The sequence below is a fragment of the Mugil cephalus genome, chromosome 10 (genome assembly GCF_022458985.1).
Source record: "Mugil cephalus isolate CIBA_MC_2020 chromosome 10, CIBA_Mcephalus_1.1, whole genome shotgun sequence".
Lineage (NCBI taxonomy): Eukaryota > Metazoa > Chordata > Actinopteri > Mugiliformes > Mugilidae > Mugil > Mugil cephalus.
In genome coordinates this window covers 13,014,640-13,036,482 of record NC_061779.1, presented here as the reverse complement: position 1 = coordinate 13,036,482, position 21,843 = coordinate 13,014,640, and the positions used below count along the sequence as shown (strand labels likewise).

The 21,843-nt window shown below is 43.6% G+C and overlaps 1 protein-coding gene across 1 annotated transcript; it reads right to left on the bottom strand.

The window, feature by feature from the left end:
• Positions 1–2,638: 2,638 nt before the first annotated feature.
• On the bottom strand, positions 2,639–21,843 carry LOC125015570 (kielin cysteine rich BMP regulator). Its single transcript, XM_047597565.1, has 46 exons — positions 21,207–21,843; positions 20,144–20,667; positions 19,759–19,831; positions 18,903–19,189; positions 18,609–18,783; positions 15,578–15,651; positions 15,414–15,507; positions 14,864–14,946; positions 14,685–14,778; positions 14,518–14,597; positions 14,351–14,436; positions 14,123–14,213; positions 13,841–13,940; positions 13,659–13,744; positions 13,444–13,537; positions 13,211–13,360; positions 13,024–13,130; positions 12,848–12,941; positions 12,569–12,742; positions 12,408–12,490; positions 12,230–12,323; positions 11,580–11,762; positions 11,330–11,500; positions 11,084–11,257; positions 10,917–10,999; positions 10,756–10,846; positions 10,593–10,675; positions 10,339–10,512; positions 9,865–10,044; positions 9,506–9,770; positions 9,127–9,209; positions 8,955–9,048; positions 8,706–8,879; positions 8,505–8,587; positions 7,941–8,061; positions 7,768–7,850; positions 7,277–7,376; positions 7,081–7,169; positions 5,988–6,090; positions 5,693–5,835; positions 5,277–5,449; positions 4,797–4,908; positions 4,611–4,712; positions 4,356–4,520; positions 3,976–4,276; positions 2,639–3,300 (listed from the first exon to the last, which is right to left on the bottom strand). The coding sequence occupies exons 1-46, from the start codon at positions 21,307–21,309 to the stop codon at positions 3,080–3,082; spliced, it is 6,297 nt and encodes a 2,098-aa protein (XP_047453521.1). The 5' UTR covers positions 21,310–21,843; the 3' UTR covers positions 2,639–3,079.

Sequence of the window (21,843 nt, the reverse complement as noted above, 5' to 3'; positions counted from 1 at the left end):
TTTTCACAAATTTTGCTCAGTAAAAGACCTCAGCTTCCTTTTCTTTACACAGCCATTTTATCTCTATTTCTTTGTCACATGGTCTGCATAGCGACCATCGAACATCGAACTGGTGCAAAAACAAAGGAGCATCACATTTACAACTTGTAATGCGTGTTACCTGTACATCCTGAATGCTCCTGGAAGTTCAGCCATACGCAGCACGTCAGCAGACTCCAGAGCTTCCTCTGCGAGATCCTCCAGCACCTCCACTTCCTTGTGTTGCTGCCAAGGCAGCAGTGTATCCCAAACACCCTCAGCTGCAGAATCAAAGGATAGGAAAATGAAGTATTTGGACTACCTTCTTTAAAGCTGAGTAATCTGCATTTACAGTTATGTATGAGATTGTTTGTTGTGATGACAGTTCAGTTCATGCGTAACACATCCTTACTGTGGTGCTCCTGAAGCATTTCTGTGTAAAGCAAACGAGTCACCACGTCATACTTTACTTCCACCAACAGGAGGATCTCTGATAAGGACAGACAGCCCCACGCGTGACCTCTGATCCTTAGCCTTTGGCCCTGCCAGGGAGAGGGCAACATGCTGCACACACCCTCTGTTGCCAATCTGAGACATTGAAAACATAATCAGGATTTCCACATCAGCCATTTTGACCTATCGTAACTAATTAACCAACTGTTTGTGTTAAAGGTAACTTCTTACCCCAAATAAAACATGCTCACCTAGCCCAGCGATGCCTGGCTGCTTTCTTGAGCCTCTTCACTGTCCCATAGAGCTCCGGTTCTCTCATCAGTTTCTCCATCTGTTTTTTTTTGTAGTAGTTAAATTATTATGGACACAGCTACTGCATCAGTACAGGAGATAATCTGCTACTCTGCAAGCACATACCTGGATGCTGTTAACACCGTCCATTTCAGTTGTACGTGGCTGTATGGACGCTGGATCTGAGTTGTGAGCCTTTTCAGGGCCTGTGCTTTGTTGCTGGCAATCCATCATCTGATTAAGATTTCCAGCATTTAACAGCCGGAGGTCCCAATACATCTGCGGACAGAAGCTGCTAATTTCATTTATACAGTGAATAATTATCTTGGTCATTGGTGTTCTCAGATGTTATGATATTATCTTTTTAATATTTTTAATTGTACCCTTTCCTTCTGTTCCCGCTCCCTTTCCAGTTCCACGAGAACATCCAAAACATTTTCACCAACACAGGACCAGCTGCTGTCACCTCCTGCGATCTGTAGCACACCAGGATCCATAATGTTACTCAGTTATCATAATAAATGTAGATTTTTACAATGTTTGCCACTATATGTGTCTGCAGTGTTACCTTCGTCATGGCTGCGTGTACTTCACTGCTGTTGGAGGGAACGTGACACACTTTTCCGTAGAGTAGGCTCACGTCTTTGGTGGAAAATTCTTCCCCGGCCGACATGCCCAGGTACTGGTAAAGAGCTGCAACGCAGTCCTGAAGTGGAGCATGAGTACGTTCATTTTAGGTGGCACGTGCACACAGAAAGTAAAAGCAGCTCTCACACACAACATCAAAACATCCTACCTGCTCCATGTTTTCCCCAGTGAGTGGGTTATCAATTATACAAGACGTTACTATGGTTGCAGCAGTCCTCTGGATCAGCTTACCAGGCGACAAAAGCGACAGCGCGTCTGTCAGAGGGAGGCAAAGGAGAGTGACATGCGACACATTATGCTTGTGTGAAATGTGTCCTGTGACTTAGGAAAGTGTAGCGAACCCTAGCAACACGACTTGTACAGCACACTGATCAGGCAAAACATTATGAACACCTTTCTGATATCCTGTATTTCTCCCTTGTCCCTCCAAAACAGTTGTAACTTATCAGACAATGGACATGGTTCTTGGAAAATGTTAGTGGGGGCCTCTGGGTCCTATGGTTTGAGGGGATGGGACCTCTTTGTATCATCCCACAGATACTTGATCAGTTTGGGATCTAGGGAACTTGGAGACAAGCCATCTTATGCTTGTCTCGAATCATTTTCAATGCCTGATTTTCCTTCTTACTGATTATTCTCCTAGTTTCCATGTATTATTAGCATTTAGGAGGATTATTTGTCCCTCAAGCTATCTGACTGCACAACTCTGTGGGAGGGAGTGGAGGAGGAGGAGCAGGAGGAGGAGGAATTAAAATAGAAACAGTTTTTATTCTGTTCTTTTGTATTAATTTTGGTAAATTGGAATATTTTATTCTATTTTATTTATCCTAGTGATGAGGTTAGGTTAGGCCTATAACTGGTGTTTAATGAAAGCCTCTAACTTATTTATTTTTCTATTTGTTGCTAGTTATTGCATTGTTGTTGTGTTTGTGTGTCTAGGTTTTATCTATATGAGCATTGAATTTGCCTTCCCTTATCCTTATCTATTCCCTTATCTTTTAATTAAGTTCACAAGCGTCTGCTGACTATGAAAAATGTCTAGAGTAAAAATATCTACAATATGAATGAGGAGAAGTAAATTATAATTATTTTTGAATGAGTTTGTTGTTGGAAACTATTTACTGTGAGCATACTCACTAAAAATAACACTTTTAATAAATGTGTGACCATGCTAGTCTCTTGATGTATGAACATAAACATAAATAGAACATAAACAGAACACAACAAATGTTAGTAAATATTTTATTTGTAAAAGTAAGAGTACCTGAGATTATGTGGCTTACTGTTTATACAGTCAGACATTGCACAGATATGCATCCTGCACTGTAAACGTAGTAAATAATACTGTTAAAATAATATAAAGGCCACGTACAGTATCAAGTTAATCTGTTAAAAAATGTTTTTTAAAAAAAGCACCATTGAACATGTAGAATTAAAATCACAAACCATGTGTAGTAGTATAAATATTCAGTGCTGGATATAACAATTTCATTAAAAAAACACACACACAAAAAAACAAACAACAGTACTTTAGTAGAATCCGCAGGTTCATGGAGGTTCATCTGGATATTTATCCAATTCAAATTCTGTTAACAGTAACAGGAGACTGACACAGAGGCGGCAGTGCATGTTTATGAAAACAAGTCGCACGTAAGTGATCGTTAAAGCATCATGAAGAGCTGCCGCGAATGATCTTCGGGCACTTTTCTGGCTGGATGCAGTAGTTGTTGTGCAGAACTAGACCGGCAGGGCACTGGCAGCCCGGGACACAGGGCTTGAAGCAGTGACTCTCTATCACCCCGAGTGGTACGTCAACATTAAAGCAGGTTACGGGACACGGGGGGCCACACTCGTCAAACACAAAGCCCCTCTCCACTGGACAGCCCACAGCTGTGGAAGACAGGAGCAGAAGAAACACGATGAGAATACTTTGAGCACCGTGGCTTCAAGGGTACAACTTATGTTGACACGTGTGATTCACAGCAGGAGTTAACAGGCAAAACAAGACGTTGGACAGGATTTTCAGATCTGTTTGAGACTGAACTATTTTGCTTGTAGCACTATACAACTTCACAGAGTAGATGGTCTTTTGTTTTTGAACCGGACCTGAAAATGATTACTCTCGGATATAGATTGGGTGCCTTGTATATTTTTTTATTGAAACATAAATTAAAGCTATTATATATTTTTAACTAAAATTAACAATGATTGAGGTTAGACTTAGGCAAAAAAACAAAACAAAACAAAAACACTCCATTGTTGATCACTTATTGAAATCTCACTGGTTATTTCCTAAATCACAGCCTCTTTAATATATACACTGCAAAAAAAAAGGAATTTCAAGAAAGCAAAGAAAGAAATACATCTTATATTTTGTTCAGAGACAAGACATTTGTGCTTATTTTAAGAATTTTTTATCAAGCAAAAAAAGCTTAACCCATTGTCAGATTTCTTTTCTTAATACGAGATGATTTGATATGAATATTTTGCTGTTTTTGCAGTGTAGTCCTGTACAGTATATCTGCCTCTTCTCTTCACAACCATTAAGTTACGTGTTTTACTCACCACACAGAGATGCGCTCCTCCACTGAAGGACGACTCCAGCCTGCCTGCACTGGCTGGCATAGGCCTCCAGGGTGTCACACAGGCACTCGTCGGTATTGGCCCCGCAAGCGCAGAGGTCATACACGCAAGCTCCGTACCATGGCTCAGGAGGCACCACGCGATGGCAGGGCTTAAAGGCGGCAGACTTCAGGACCTTACAGCGCACGTTGGCTCCCTTCTTGGCCTGGTAGCCTGCGTCCTTGCAGGGGTCGACATCCTCCCCGGCGCGACAGGATGAGACAGAATGGCTACCGTTTCTGACCTTTAACGGAAGTTATTTGGTTCAATCCAAACAGCAGAACGCGTTTCATTCTGTCTCTCAATTGTTATTGTTATTTTACCCTCCAGCTGTTGCCAAAGTCGGCCTCTGACTGGCTGAGTCGTCCACTGGGCATTCTGAGATCGTCCTGGTAGTAGTTGTTGAAGTTTCCGCAGAGACCACAGGTGTGGCCCTTATAGGAGCCTGGCACACTCACTTCAATGTGTGAGCGAGGACTCCAGAGCACCTGGAGGTGATGGACAGTTTAGGTGTGTTAAAAAAAAAAACAAGATCCAAACTGTCGATACTTATAGAGACGCCAAAAAGAACACCGTACCTTCAACCCAATGTTTGTGTTGAGCAAGATAGTGTTGGTTTGTCGCTCTATGTAGATGTATGGTTCTTTGAGGAACGGCAAAGCCACGATATCGCCGTTCACCTGAGAATTACAGAAATGACTGGGTGAATGCAAAGCACAAGAAATTAACGTACAAATCCATCTGCAGTACTGTTACACACAAACCTTCACAACATGGTCCTGGAGCAGCTGCACCTCTACGTCTGCTAAAAACACAGTCACCTCTTTTGTCCAAGACACTCCTTTACGTCCACGATCGTCATTTGTGGCATGTATGCTGTACGAACAAAGCGGAGTAAGAAAAAAATATATAAAAGACTTCAAACACAAGTGCCTTTCATCCTATTTCATCCCATTTCCTTGACCCTTCTGATCCCTCCTGACCCATTTTGTCTCACAATCAACCTATTTCCACTAAGTTGTGGTCTTCGTTAGTGAAATTTAACTTATAGACTCATAAGGAGACATTAATTGTGAGCAGCTGTGTCCAAGAACACATTTTCTTCTCTTGAGGGATTGTTTCACTTTAAGGATTATGGGGCAGGGGAAGGTAATCCAAAAATATTCTCCCAATATTTCAAAACAACAATTAGAAAAATTAGCTGACAAAACGTGTCTGTCGTATAACCATCGTGACAGTCTCACCTGAAGTCTCCCTCTTTACAATCCTGTGCCAGGACGTACGTGCAAGTTCCCTGGAAGTGCAACATGCGGCCGTCGAAGGTCCGGTAATGAGGGTCGCCAAAGGCAATGCATGTAGCTGGGCGAGGAATGCAGTGAGGACAGCACAGACCTGGGATGACTGCTGGCATCTCATCCTGAATGTGGGGAGGGAGTGTGTTACACTGGCTGTGTAACTACAACAAACCCAAGAGACTCATTGGACGCTAAATAAATGTCTGCACTGTCAAAACTGGCCCATAGGAAGCAGCTAGAGTGTAAACACTGATGAGAAATGTCAAAGAGTTCTCGACGAAACCGAACAGTGAGGCATTATGGGAACATTTCAGTTTATGATGAAACACTGAAAAACCGAGTGTGTGTGTGTGATATATACTGACTGTTGCACAGGTGAGGGGAGGGCAGCGTTCACTGTGACAGTGTACGTCTCCAGACACACAGGTGCAGGTGGTGCACTCATCTACCTCCCACTGTTCATTACAGTGATACACCGTCCCCTGGTACAAACATGACGACCCTGAGTCTACAACACACACACACACACACACACACACACACACACACACACACACACACACACACACACACACACACACACACACACCAAAACTACTTAGTCATGACATTCAGCCAGCACTACAGATGGAGACTCAGTTTATTTGCTGAATGTGATACCTTGACATTCATTGCAGCATTTCCCAGGAATCTTCACTTGCGTTTGATCTCTCGGACAAACTGCAGGTGAACACTCTTCTATGCTGCACTCGATGTGGCCCATCTGAGGAAAACATCAGAAAAAAAAAAAAGGATTACAGCAGATCATCTGAAAGCCCCACACCAAATCGACAGTCGAGTTTAGGAAATCTATTTTCTGATATTGGGTTTTATTACATGTAATTTATGGGTTTCCTTTCCTATATGTGGTCATTGAAAGGGTCTACCATGGTTTTATTTCATTTACTCCTGCACTTTAGTCTCAGTGAAAAAATATTACTACCAGCCTGGTAGTACCAAGCTGCCAGTTTACTGAAGCAGGTCACGTATAGTATCATCATTTCTATTTTGCTCTTTTTATTGTTACACTTTGATTTTTAAAACAGATTTAAAACATATAGGTGCTCTTTGTACATTTCACAGTCAGAATCGTGCCTGATCACAAAGACTCCTCTTCTTCTACTAACCATATAATCCTGGTAAGGCAAATGGTGCTTTAAAATATACATTTTAATTCATTAATTTAAAATACATTTTTTTTCTTTAGGCCCAGCGTCCTCGTATGGGGACATTATGTCTTAGGTTTGTGGCAGCTTATTCTGCCTTGTTTAGATCTGTTGCCCTCATAAGGAGATATTTTTGACTGGCATGTACTGGTAGCAATACACTTGTTTATTTATGCTTTTTCATTTTTCTAGTTCTCTTGATATGACATGCAAATTTAACAACTTCACAAGTACTCGTTTGAGGACATTGAGATTTCTGCTTTTTGCATTAAAATAAACAGTTTTATATTTTGGTACACATCGCTGACTTAAATTGTAATATGCAGTGAAATAATCCCTGTATCCACATACAGTAATTCATTTAAAAAAACTACTTCCAGTTGAAAGATGATCCTTATTTTTTTTTATACTTTTTAGGTCCTTCTAATCCCAAATATCTAAAGATCTAAATCTTATTTTAAAGAAATTGAGATGAATTCCAAACAAATGCTTGGGCCTCAGGAGATTAATAAATGCTATTTTATTACTTGTCTTTCTTTCCTACTCACGTTACAGGTGCATGTGACACAGTCATCGTAGCTGTCTGTCCAGCTGGTGCCGTTGGTCACTCGTTTGTTCTGACCCTCGATCACACACTCTGCAAGAAGTAAGGTTACGTTTTAACGCCAGCAAACTAGATCTTAAATGCAGCTGGTGAAGGGTCATATTATGTGACGATGGTTCATTTCTGTTATTAGAGCTCACCTTCACACACAGGGCAGCATGAGTCTGCGGGCATGAACTGTTCATTAGGAGGGCAGGTGAGTGGTTGGCAGGTTTGGTGTAAGCAGGTCCATGTAAGGTCCTGTGTTGGAGATACAGACACAGTATTACTGTCAATGACAATAAGATCTGTACAGTAAAACTAACCTTTTAGGGGTTAGAAGCAGAAGTATTTAAGGGCCACACAAATTAAACTGTGTTTTTTGTTTGTTCTACTGTACAAAAAAAAAGACATGTTAACGTACTACTATAAGCTGTACCTGAAATATAATTTGATATCCTTAACAACATTCCTGATATATATATGTAAAATTAAAAATTGTCGTTGCTGTTTTACCTTGCATTAGTCATTTCTTTTCTGAGTTGTTTGTGAATGCAGCCCAAAGCAGGTGGTAAACTGCATCTGAGGCTAAATACTGGCACGAGACAGGTAGCTGACAAGTTGAAGAGATCTTTGAGGAGAGCCGTCTTACCTTGCACTGGCAGGTGAAACAGGGGTCGTCTGTTGCCAGCACCTCGTTGCCAATCAGCGCAGAGGTACAGTTACTGAGAGGCTCTACACACATACATACACAAATCAAACCTGTTACAAAGCTCAGAGACAGCGTGGAGATGACACACAGTGTGAGAAAACTTTAATACTGACGTGCGCAGACGGGACAGCAGGAGTCTGGCTCAGAAAACAGGATGTTGCTCTTCGGACAGTCAACCAGACTGGGACACTGCTTTCTGTAACACCTCAGGTGTTGTTCTCCATCCGGCATCACCTGAGATACACACAGATTGGATTACAACTACTACGAGTACAACTTCTATGCTGTCACTGTAGTTTCTATAGTATTATCTGTCTGTACAGCAACAATTGTGAACTAACAAAGCTGCACGTTGATCTGTGGGAAGTGGCCATCTTTATTTTCTGTTTTATATATTTACACATAACTGTGTGCCTATTTACAGGATTTTTATTCTTTTTTTTTTTTGCAGTTGCCTGTAATGAGACTTTTCCTCGTTAAATAAAAGTTATGATAATAATACTGATAATAGTAACGTCTGGTAATGTCTAATTGATGCAGCAGTTCCCTTTCCTTGAAGGCAATTTCTCCTATGAGAGGAGAATAAGAGAATTATAACTGAAATAGGTTCCTTACATGCTAAGTTACATTAAAATAAAAACTACAACAATAACATAATAATATACGTTGTGTCATACCTCACAGGTGCAGATCTGACAGGGATCGCCGGCTGGATGGAAACTGTCTCCAGGTCCGTACACTCTGCCCTCAAACACGCAGTCTGCCCGAGACAAAACAGTCAAGATTATTACACCAAAAGGAAAGGGTGTAAAAAAATGTGCAACTAATATGAAACCTGTACGTTTATTATCTTCTAGCGGAGCGAAACGGCTGCTTACCTGCACACACCGGGCAGCACTCCCCGGGCACAGTGATGAAGTTTACACACGGAGATAGGCAGCGCACTTCAGAGCACGTGGTCACTCCGTCCACACACATACACGTCATGCAGGGAGTGGAGTCTGCGAACCAGCTGCTGCCCTCTGTATGCTCCTCTCCTCCATACATACAACCTGAGAAGGAAAAATGCAGTCATCGCCAAACTAGTCCCCCCCTCGTAATTATAATTTATTCAATGGTATATTTACCTCTACAGCGAGGACAGCATTCCCCTCGATCTGTCACCTGATGCACACAGGGCAGCTCGGGACACGCAGCAGATGCACAGCGCACCTCGCCTGCCTGTGAGTTTGAGACAGATGAGAAAGAGATAAATACAAAACAATAAAGAGATGCGTGGTCAAATTTGCAAAGTCAAACCTGGCAGGTGCAGGTGGAGCAGGGGTTTGAACTCCGAGTCCATGTCTGTCCATCACTGTACTCCTGTCCATCCAGCATGCACACTGAGAGCAGAGACAAAGACAAGGCGACAACAGACAGACAGGAGAAAAATGTAATGTTAAACAACCATGCACATAATCCCTTAAAGTATGTGATATGTTCTTGACTATACAGTATTTTTCTGAACAGAAAAGAGACACAAACTTTTTTTTTTAAGGACAAATATTATAAATACTGTAGCTTATTTCCACATGTGGGTTACGTATTTGCATGTTTTGCTGTATTTAGAGAAATGGCCCCCATGAACAGCAAAAATGTAAGCTTCATTTAACATTTATGCAAACATTTCCAAAACTACCTGTGCACTCAGGGCAACACTGTCCCGGTCTGACGACAGGTCTAGCGCAACGCGTTGGTGGACATACGAGGGGGAGACAGGTAACTGTGCCTCTAACACATGTGCAGCGCTGGCAGGGGTTGGACGAGGGAGTGAAGGTGTCACCGCGGGAGTGCACGACGCCCTCATAGAGGCAGGAGTCACAGACGGGGCAGCAGGTGTCCGAAGGGGCCGGGTGCGAGCACTGGACCGGACAAGGTCTCCTCTGACAGGTCACCACCTCATTCTGATCAGGGACAAGATGGAAAGAGGTTGAGGCATGTGTTCGATTAACAGAAGTATTTGTCAGAGGATTTTCCTTTGTGAATCGTGAAACCGACCAGGCAGGTGCAGGAGGAGCAGGGATCGGAGGGGGATGTGAAGGTGGAGCCGGACTGGTGCTCTCTGCCCTGATAAAAACACGTTCCCGTGCAGACGGGGCAGCACTCTCCTGGAGGGGTCACGGAACGCCCACATGTAACGCTCGGGCAAGATATACTTGCACACACGACAGCACCATTCTGTGTACACACAAAAACATGTGGGATTATTGTTTACAGCACTTTGTGCTACTTTTGTATGAAAAGTGCTTTACAAATAAAGTCTGATTGATTGATTGATTGATTGATTGACATAAACCACACATAAAACCAAAAACATGTATTACGCAGCAAGCATGACCATTTTTATACTAGTGGGAACTAATGAAAACTACACATCAAATTACAGCTTCCATCATCATAAACGTATCTTTTGTTATCTTAGTGTGTATTTTACTTTCCTAACTCATACAAATGAACATTATTTGGCAGTACCAGGCAGGAGCAGAGCTGACAGTGGTCCGTGGGGTGAGGAAATCGCTCTCCATTGTAACAGTTCCGTCCGTTGAAGCTGCACCCGTCACACACTCCGCACGCGCAGCCGTCCACAGCCGGGTGTTGGCACGGCGCTGAGGGGCATCTTCTCTCCTCGCACACAACCTCACCCCTCTGCGGGAAAAAACAAAAAGGACATCAGCTGTGAGCGTGCAGCGAGCCAGCTGCCCAACTAGTGCACTCACGCCACTCACTGAGCATGTGCATTGCTGGCACCCTCGCTCTCCTCCTGGTAGGATCTGTCCGTCGACGTAAGTCACACCTTGGAACTGACAACCTACACACACACACAGTGTAGACATCAGTTAATTACTTATTCTACGTAACATAAGCTGTGAAATGTTATAAGGTGGTTACCGTCACAGACGGGGCAGCCACATGCGTCGGTGACTGGATGAGGACAGAGGGCTGCTGGACACTGCTTCTTGATGCATCGAACTGAGCCGCTCTGCCAACAGAAATGAACATGTTGTCTAAAGAAAAGAACCAGCATGGATGTCTGTGTGCGTTGATGCTACCTGGCAGACACAGTCAGAGCAGGGGTTTCCTGGGTCAGGGATGGACTGTCCATTGCGGAGCACTGCACCGTTATAGGAACAACCTGACAAATGAAGACATTCGATGATGATGAGAGTAAAGTTTAAAAATCTGAATTCGGGCAATGTTAGATTTAAGCCAAACATACGTTCACATTCCCCGCAGCACTGTCCGGGTGGTTTGTAAGGATGGCTGCAGTCTCCATAGCAGGATGTCTTGGCGCAGACGACCTCCCCTCCGTAACAGTAACACACACCACAGGGGTCTCTGCCGTCAGTGAACTCAGTACCTTCAGGATATTCTTTACCCTGAAACATGCAGTCTGAAAGAGGACAGTTTTGAGAAATAAAAACATTGAGTTCAGTGATGGAAAAGGTGTTCAGTGTTCACGCACCACTGCAGGACAGGCAGCACTGTCTCTGGACCGGGTGGTTGCAGTTGGCGGGTGGACAGCGTTTCCTCTCACACTGGACGGAGCCCTCGCGACAAACGCACACACCGCAGGGGTCTGACGCGTCCTCCCATGTCTCCCCATTAGCCCGCTCTCTGCCCTCATATAAGCAGCCTGCGGGAGACAAATGGAATAAACGTCTGCGTCTGCATCAGCACCAGCAGCAGCAGCACCAGGGTGTGTATATTTGTACCTTCGCAGGTCCGACAGCACTCTTGTGAGATGGGGTGAGAGCACGAAGCGAAGGGGCAGGGCTTGCGCTGACACTGAACAGTCCCGTTGGAGCAGATGCACAATCGACAGTTGTCATTCGGCTGGTAGAAACGCTCCGTGTGCCTATAGACCCTTTGTTCATACACACAGTCTGATGGAGGAGCTGGAGAAACATCAATGGAGATAATCAACAATAAGTTCCCCCTTTACAGTTTCGTTCACAACAAAGAAAACACTATCACATTAAGCTACTACTAATATTCAGGTGATTTTCAGTTTCTGGAGGAAGAAGAATAGTTATTTTATGTCATTAAATCTTTTGTTGGTTGGACATTTATATATATGTATTAATTTCCCCCCACAAATTTAAATTTCTTTAAATGCAGATTAACATGAATCCAACATATTTTAGCAAAGGGATAAATGGAAGCAGAAGACGTTAACTTTCATTCAACACATGATATATTGCACATATATGAACCTGTGTATTATTTGAATAACTTAAAATTGAATGACAATAATAATAATAATGTATATTCATAAATATCACTAGGGGGCCCTTGACCTGAAAAACGTTGAAGACCCCTGGACTAGTTTATTTTTGAAACTCTTTTTCTTGCACTTCCTCACCTGGACACTGGGGGCAGCAGTCTCCCGGGAGCAGATTAGGGTTGGAGCAGGGCAGAGGCGGACACCTCTTCTTCAGACACTGGACATTCCCATTCTATAACAATTAAACATAAATAAAAACCTTCTTCAAGAGGCTTACATGTAGATAAAACAGAGAGTTAGGTGAGATTATTCTTACTAGGCAGCTGCATGTCCTGCATCTGTCAGTAGGATGGGGAAACTCCTGCCCATTGGGATACTCTTTCCCAGCATAGCTGCAGCCTAATATATAGGATTATTATGTAATTCAAAAACTCGTGATTTTGTTATATTTCTGAAAGCAGTATTATATTTTCTCACCGTTGCAGTTGTTCTGACAGCACGTTCCAGGCACAGGCGCATTACAGCGAGCGTGAGGACACTGAGCCTGGTGGCAGTCAACCCTTCCGCTGTCACACGTGCACTCCTCACACACACTCACAGGATTGGGAAAGGCCTCTCCATCCACGAATACACGGTTCTCAAAGGAGCAGTCTGGCAACGATGGCAAACACACGTGCTAATCTAACCGCACTGAGAGTGGACAAAGACAGACTTCGGATCAGCCGACAACGTGAATGACAACCTGAGTTTGGGTACCTGGACATTTAGGGCAGCACTCTCCAGCTGGGGTGAAGGAGTTGGAGCAGTTGAGTGTGGGACAAGGCTGTCTCTCACATGTGACGGTGCCACGCTGAGGAGGGGGTGAAGATGCGTCAGCAGCTGTCAGGGTGGAAAGTTCATTTGTGTGCAGCGTGTTTTGCGAACAAACTCACCAGGCACGTGCAGACGTGGCAGGGCTGCTCAGGAGTCGTGAACCTCTGGCCGTTGCTATAGATGCGATGGTTATAAGTGCAGCTTTCACAAGAGGCACAGCAGGAGTCTATGGAAAGGAAAGGGACGGTTAGGTCCTCATCTGCATACAAACACAGCTCGCTAGCTCTCACTAGCACATAGTCGTACCGGTAGTCTTAGTGGGGTGCTGGCAGTTGTTGGAGGGACAGCGTGTTTGTGTACATGAGGTCTCTCCGTTCACACAGGTGCAGCTGGAACAGGGACCATCGGGTTGCCACCTGGAGCCGTCTTCATATTCCACGCCATCCAATACACACGCTAAAATGAGAAAGAGGGTTTTCATACAGTGCGTGTGCACAGATGAAGTGGAGCTGAATGCGTCTGTATATGTGTGTAATTACCTTTGCAGACTGGACAACAGCGATGTGGGTCAGTAACAGGGTTGGTGCACTGGACAGGAGGGCACTTCTCTTCGCGGCAAATTACATTCCCACCCTAAAAGAAAACCAGAACATGCTGTACATGTTATATATAGTCTGTTTGGATGCATTCACATGCTCTGAAAGTGTGCTTTGATTCATTGTACGTTCTTTTCGAGTATGCAGCACAGACTTGCCTTACACCTGCACTGCAGGCAGGGTCCGTTCCCAGCGGGGGTGAACACTCTTCCATCGGCGTACACCCTCCTGTCATACTCGCATTCTGCAGAAAGATGCACAAACTGCTTGATAGAACAAAGCGAAAATGGAACACAACGTGCAAAGAGGGAAATAAAGGCGAAGGAAATTTCACACCGACCGCTGCACGTGGGACAACACTCTCCTTTGCGTCTCACTGGGTGACTGCAGCGCAGTGCGGGACACGAGGCATCCATACGCTCACAAGACACTTCACCTGCCTTAAAGATAGACACAAAAAGAGATTTGTGTGACAACCTTTGTCTTAAATCTATGAACTACATTTTCTTGAGTAAAACTACAGACAGTCTGACAACATTTACTTTCATTTTCTTGACACATTTCCAACAAATCTTAAGTCCAGTCACATAAACGTCACATAACCAGATACATTTTGACTCACAGAGCAGCGGCACTGGAGGCAGGGGTCTCTCCTGGATGTGAACTTCTGTCCATTCTCATACATTTCACCCTCATATTCACACTGCTCACATCTACAAGTCAATTCACACAATCGTATTTTTTTTTTTAAACTATGTCAGAAAAATTCTTACATTTAAAATGAGATTTGAATGAGACGCAATAATGGAAGGTTAAAAGTGACACGGATGGGGTTAGGCAGGCTTGTTACCGTGGGCAACAGTCTCCGGCATGATGTACGGGGTTGCGACAAGTCAAGGCAGGACAGCGAATGGCTGAACAGGCCACGTTTCCATTCTGGGGGAGAAAAAAACACCAATGCACTTCCAGACAAATTAATACTAATTAATTTATACACGTAAAAACTGATGGACATACCACACATGTACACTCCTGACAGCGGTCTCCAGAAGGGATCACAGCTCCGTTAAGGAAGTCATGTCCATTCACACCGCAGCCTACAAGACACACACGTTTACATACTTCGTCTTTCCGGCCTGCTGAACACACGCATGCACAGCTATAGCAAAATCAAAGAAGCCCACCCTGACAGACTGGACAGCAGGTATTGGGTGGAGGAGGGGCAGGATTATTACAAGGCGTATTGCACTGCTCCCTCTCACAGCGAACGCTACCCTCCTGTCAGCAGAGAGGATCGTTATCATTAGAGATGAAAGTGAGACGCTAAATGGAAAGTGCAGCACAAAGGTTGTGTCAAACCCACCAAACAGTGGCAGACGTCACAAGGATTCTCCACCGGCCTCCAGTTGTCTCCGTGATTGTACCGGACACCGGAGTGAGTGCAACCTGTCAAAACATAATTCAGATTATTTTACTGTAAAAGGAGAATCGGCCAGTAAACTCTTTAAGTTGCAATGAATTTGTACATCTCAACCAACTCACAAACTGTAGTCATTTACACACATCTATTTCTTATGCTATAGTGCTATTTATATTACATTTACTATACATATAAGAACCAGTGTTTTTAGTCTCACCATAAGGATTTGAAAAACAGTCTTGCAATCACAAAACACAGGCCTCTATCACATGAAATTAGGACAATACAGTACACACATTTCTAAAGTAAAATTTAATTAGTTACATTTAAAAAACTCAATACAATATTAGAATGAGTCATTCCAGTTTTGGTCACTAGATGTGCATGTTCAGTGCCATGCTGCCTAAACAGTGCAAGAAAATCGGTCCAGTTATTACACATGATTAATTTACTGTTTTGTTTTCCATGCATTCCTGTTCTTCAGGGTCTTTACCTCTGCATCGTTCGCAGCAGTCTCCAGGTACAGATTCCTTCACCGTGCAGTCGAGGGAAGGGCACTGCGGGGGAGAACAATCCCTGCCACCGTCCTAGAATAAAACACACTTAATAAGAGTGAAAAATTCAGTTTGGTTGTGTTTTATCACATCAAACACTCACCTTACATGTACATGTCTGGCAGCCTTCTTCGGTTCTGTGGGACACATTGTGAACTGTACCGTCTGGCTGACACCCTGAGGAACACACACACAATTTTAAGTGTGCGCTCATTTTTGCGCTAATTAATGTACATCAGCATGTTTTAACTCAAGGAGTAAACTGATACGGAAGTAGGCAAAAGAAGAAAGTGGAAATATTGCCGCTCTTGCCCTTTGTCCTCTCTGTTTGTCTCAATAAATGTTTCTTCACCTTTCCTCTGAGCTACCGCCGAGCATCTGGCTCTGCTCTCTTAGATCGGCGCGGTTCTGATGTAATATACACATGCTGGCTTTCACACACGTTTTATGGACTGTAACCATGACCAGAAGTGTTTGCAGACTTCCAGACGTTAAAGACTACTAAAGGGAAGCGGTGCAAGTCTATTAACGCTGACAGAGATTTACTGTAGGAGACACAGGACGAAGAAGAAGAAACAGTTGCTGCTATAAAAGTAACCAGATTATATCCTTAACAACTTTCTATATTTGGTGGCTGAATACATCATCATGTATAAATATACACTAAACATCACTGGAGGGCAAAGTCGCACATTTTCTCCATCAAAGTCATTTACAGAGCTCATCAGATATTGTTTTTGCTGAGCTTGGACATTTCGGCGGATAATTACTTTAATGACATCTCTCCAAAGGACAGAGACAAATATGTTTGTGGTGAGGGAGTGCAATAATCACAGAGTGAGTGAGAGGCTAGTGAGGCTGCCCACTGTGTCAGCAACCAACAGGCATTTCCTCTAGCAAGCCAAGCATGCACAAGATCAAAGTGGGACTCTGTATGAGTGTGTATCAGCTGGGTGCCATTGGAGTCCTCTGGCTTACATGAAGAAGCAATTAAGGGAAAGATGGATGAAATGGCAGAGTCAGTGTCAGGAGGAACAGTCAAAGTGGTGACAGAGTGGGGCTGCGGTGGGTTTGGGTGCATATGTATTACATTCATGGGGAAAAAATAAAACAGAGTAAGCAAACAAAGTTGACATAATTTAACCAAAGCTGGGTTTGAACTTGTGATGTCAGACACAGAGAATCCTTGATGAGCCACATCAACTACAGTCCCATACATGTTTCATTAGACCAATGACAGGCGGTTTTACCAAGTTGAAATGCACCAATTATTATATGATGTGGTAGTTCAGAACCTATCATATCATTCATTATTACACAGGATAAGATGTTGCAATCACTTGTGCCAAGATCTGAGGCAAAACACATTTAGAAGGCCAGTCCAGTATAACTATAACATAGTATAGCTATGTTTGGATGAGCACTTACTTCAGAGAAGGTCTTTGGACACTTGGTGGCAGCGCAGTCACATAACAATGACAAATTATCCAGTAATAAAATGTATGTGATGAAGGCATTAGCTGCTTACAAAGTCCCAAAAAGAAGCAGCATCATTCATTTGTAATCATGGTTCTAGCCACATAAGAAACTTCACACAAATATTTACTCACACTCATTAATTCAAAAATATCTATTAAAAGAAGTTTAAAGTCGTAATGACATTTAGTGGTTTCCAGCTCTGTAAAAGGTTTCGCAAGAATGAAGTACTAAAACATCTGAACTTTTGCACAGCTGTGTTTTTCTGTGTCTGAGGAGATAAACTATGTAAGACTATTCTAAGCCCTTTCAACTATTAATCTTCTTGAGAGGTGATCTTTGAAGAGTTTACAGAGACAATGGCGGTACAGCAGCGCCAAATGCTGGTTCGGCCTTTTCTCACTACCTTCATTTCTTCTTTTTTTCTGGATTTCCAGTGTTTACCAGTCATCACACACTACATTTTTCCAGCAGCTACATCAGTCTATGAGACAGGAAGCACAACATATGGCAGGCACCCAGTCCACCGTCTAGTCAAAATATAGAACTGCCGTTTCGCGAGATGACACTGATTGCAGCTTTTGCTCCACTAATCACAGGAAGTTGCAGTGACAATGGAGGAAGACGGCTTGATCAATAGCCTGAGGAGAGGGGCAGAACGAAATATCAGTAGCCCAAGCCCCTCCACACAGCATAATCCACACAGGCCGTGAAAATAATAAAACACAGCCACACTACTGAAATGTTAAGTAAAAATGTGTGGTATTATCAGGACTGGCTGAGAGTTTCCTGATAAGACAGCATCTCTGTCTCTGTAAGATCTCTGATCTCTTCATGGTGGTTCAGTTGTCTGAGCACAGAATCAGCCCTGTCCCATTGTGTGGAACCTTAAGCAGTCTCCACAGCATTTCCCGTACTTTTCCCTGCATCTCCAGAGCTTGCGTTGAAAGACGCATCCACAAAGTAAACCACATCTCACATTAGAGCATTTCACTTAAAGAGAGAAGCGCAACTCTTGCATCTAAATGGTTTGGTCCTTCACCAAAGCTTCATACTGTATAATGTTCACACATGAAAGTAAACTCTGGATCCTTGCAGTCTGCCTCTCTGGTGCTTTATTTAAGCTCTATAAAGTTTCTGAGTGGGATGACCTTGCCCTGGTTTGCAGAGGCAGCTTATTCCGAACATGCATCAGCCCCTATAGGTGCTGCTATTTCCAGTGTAGTCGAGTCCTCATAGAGGTAGAAGTCAGAGGTGAAGAAATGATGGCACTGCTACAAAGGTGTTATCTGATTTGGGTACCCAACATGCCTAAACTGTAACTGGGCTAAATGCTTAAAACCTACTGCAAACCCAAAAGTCAGAACTGACATCCCAGGAGCCAGTGTTGCCAGCATGACTGCAAAGGCCTTGAACTGATAGATGCATTTACCCAAAACAGACCTCAGAGGTTCGACACCAGTGGCAACATTTTGATCCACAACTCCAGACTGAGCACTTAGTGCTACTCATCTCCAGAACAACCATTACGACAAGGGTTAGACAGACAAAAGGTCTGGGAGAGGGTATAAGTGTGCGATAAAGGGAAAGATGGAGAAAAAAATAAATGAAACAATGTAGCGAAAGACAGATCTGACAGACATGAGAATCCGAGTCACCTTCATTTCTGCTGTTATTTTGACACGTGACCTTTCCAGATCTGCACGAACACACGTTGTGAAGGTCAATCTGCCAGCGCTGACCCTCCTCCATGTCACGTCCCTCCCACACACATCGCTGCCTCACACACTCGCATCCCTCCAGGTATTTCACGCGAGACTGCAGGTCTACATTCTGTCGTGAAACCAAAAACATTCGAAATACGTCCTGATATGTTTCATCGCGTTTCATCCTGATACGTTTCATCGTGTCAGGCTTCACGAAAAGTCACATCTTATGCGTTCAACCTTCACCTGTGCTTTGACCATGTCCAGCATATTTGCCAGCTCCTCCAGTCTCTTCTCCAGTTTCTTCAGCCTGTCGTCTCTCTGAGAAACAGGCTTTACTCCAGGAGCCCCGAGCACCGAACCTCTCTGCAGCTGATCACTCTGGACGTCCTGGGAATGCTTGCTAGTTTGGACCGGTGGCCTGTGTTTAGTTCGAAGTTTGCTGGGTGGAGAATCCTGACGGGAGATTCGTCTGGTGTCCGCCTGGAAATCAGGGCTGCGTGTATGTGTGTACTGAGATGGAGGGAGAGCATCTAGAAGTAGAAACAGGCAGATGGTGGGAGATAATGGGGACTAGAGAGTTTTGGATCATTTATAAAGGAATAAAAGAGCAACTTTGGAGACTAAACAAACATGCTGGAAAACATATTGAAAACGAAGACCCGAACTGAGGATTAACAAACTTGTTTTCTGTCTACAAAAAGGTCTAAACCGATCACGGTGGTCCCACTATTGAGTTTTAAATCACTGTGAGAATGGGAGGAATGTCTTAGGATTGGGGATTCAGGGACAGATCTGCAAAATACAGTTTTTATCAACGATTTTCAACGCGAGTCTCAATACTCAGAATGAGATAAACTATAGTTGCCAGCAATGGAGAGAAAGAATGAAGCGAAGAGAAACAAAGGGGGTGGGGGGTGGCAACCCCCACAGCATGTTAACATAAAACAGATATATATGCCTGCACATACAAAGACGAGCATTCATGTTTAGACCATCCAGAAGAAAACAGATACTTGGTTAAAGCTCGCCAGTTCACAACATTCACACACATTTCTTTCCATTTGAACTCAAATCGGTTTTAATGAAGATCTGCCATTACCGGTAACGTTGTCACAGCTCCATGGGCGACTTAAATAAGCTCTCAGCGAAATTTCAGCTGTCTTCAAATATCCCTGCAATAAAAAAACAAACAAAAAAAAAACATGCACAACAGAGGCTGAAAATGTGAAATGTAAATTCATATTGTGCAAAAAAGGGGCATGCATTTTGAGTGTATTACTTCCTTTGTTGCTGTGTTCTGGATATTCAAAACATATTGTGGTTAGTGACTACAAGTGGCTTTAATTACTTCCTAGAGTGCATTCAGGATGAAGCAGATACGCTTCTATAAAAACATATATTATAAACAGTAAATCAAGAAGGAAATGTGATGTGTACTTTCTGCATGTAAAAATAAGCAAATATGCAGTTTGTGAGGGACTCACACTAAATTTGCTGTCTTTTTTGCCCGGTGTGCCGGCAAGAGTGATGTCAACATCCCGAGGCACTTCCAGGTTCATTCCGTCCTGGTCTTTTAAAGGTAAAACAGCCGCTTCCTCGCAGTCTGCAAAAAATACCAGTCGGTCAGGCTCCAGGCTCACAGCCAGCTGTACCCATCCGTCCCTGGAGAAAGGGTTTCTCCTGGGAAAGTGGAAGCTGGAAAGGCCCTGAGCTTTCCCTCCAGACTGATAGTCCAAGCGCAGAGTGTTGTTGAGGGTAGAGGAGATGATTTGGAGAATGGCTGAGGACCCAGATGAGAGGGAGAAAACAGTGGCACTGGATCCTGGCGTCTGTTGTCCAACCAAACGCACACCAATGCCACCCTGGAGGTTGGAGGACACGAGGTGGGAATATTCCCGAGGGAGCGTCAGGTAGGGTGATCTGGGGCGTATTTTATATATCCCACTGCTGGAACTCTGCAGCCTGGTTGCGCCGCTTGACATGTTGAGGGCTGCCAGAAGGTCAACCACTGGGGAAGAGACAAGAAAGAGACATATGACATGCATGCACATACATCCAAATCAGCATGAGGTCAGGAGGATGACTCTGAGGTGTGTGGGTTAAAATGACTGGGAAGGGGGGGGATCAGGATGAAGCCTTTCATCAGTCAGGACACACATGGTTGCCTCACTGACCTCAAACCTTCAGGTCAGCATGATACTGTCAGTCTACCTCACAACTAATGCAACACAGCATGTCGCACGCTGAATCTGGGCAGTTCATCTCTAATAAAAGCTAAAAATGAAAGCTAAGAAAAGTTGTGTTGATTTATTATTTGTTTATGGTGCTAAGTTTAAGAAGAAGCACAAATATAAGTGCTTGTAAATAATTACTACTGGTGGTATTATTTATTTTCGACTGTAACGCTATTTTTTCTGATTTATGTACTTTTTTTTTAACTAAACTAAAAGATAAATTCAGAATAAGTCGCATTTTACGAGACAGAGAATTGTGAGTCGAATAATTAATAGTGATTAATCAGATCCAAACACTATCTTGCAATCTTACCATTCTCCTGATTTGGACTCGATTGCCCGTGCGCACATAGCGCAAAAACCCAGAACAAATGTAACTCCAGCAGCACGGCCGCTTTCAGTTTGGAGCTCTCCATTCTCCAGGAAGGAAAAAAAAGTGGAAAGCGAAGTCCCGACACCTTATACGAAAAGCATGTTATCAGTCGTCCTTTCAACTCGATCTAGAGCCATGTACCATGAACTCAAGATTCCGCTGATCCCGATTTCGCGAGCAGATCTCTCCAAAGAGCGCGCAAGAGAAACATGAAACATCTGGATGCGGGCAGGGCGTCACTTCTCCAGAGTCGCACACTTAGACCGGAGCTACACTGCACTTTCACTCCCTGGTCACAAAGGCAGATAGTTGTCTGAGTCTGGTGATTCAATCTGAAAAAAATTGTTGCTTTCTGATGAGAGAGTGAGAGTGAAGAGGAGAAAAGATATGCATGCATGCATGATTAAAAAAAAAAAGGTTCAGGTGTGCAGTGCGTGTGAGGTCACCAGCTCTTGTCTCAGCCTCGTTCAGTTTCCAGTCCCTGGTGAATAAATCTGTAAGTGAAGCCCTTTTTCTTCTCTCCTTTTCCACTGTTTTGGGAAGGGGGGGAAAAAACTCTCCACCTCCTCCTCTCCAA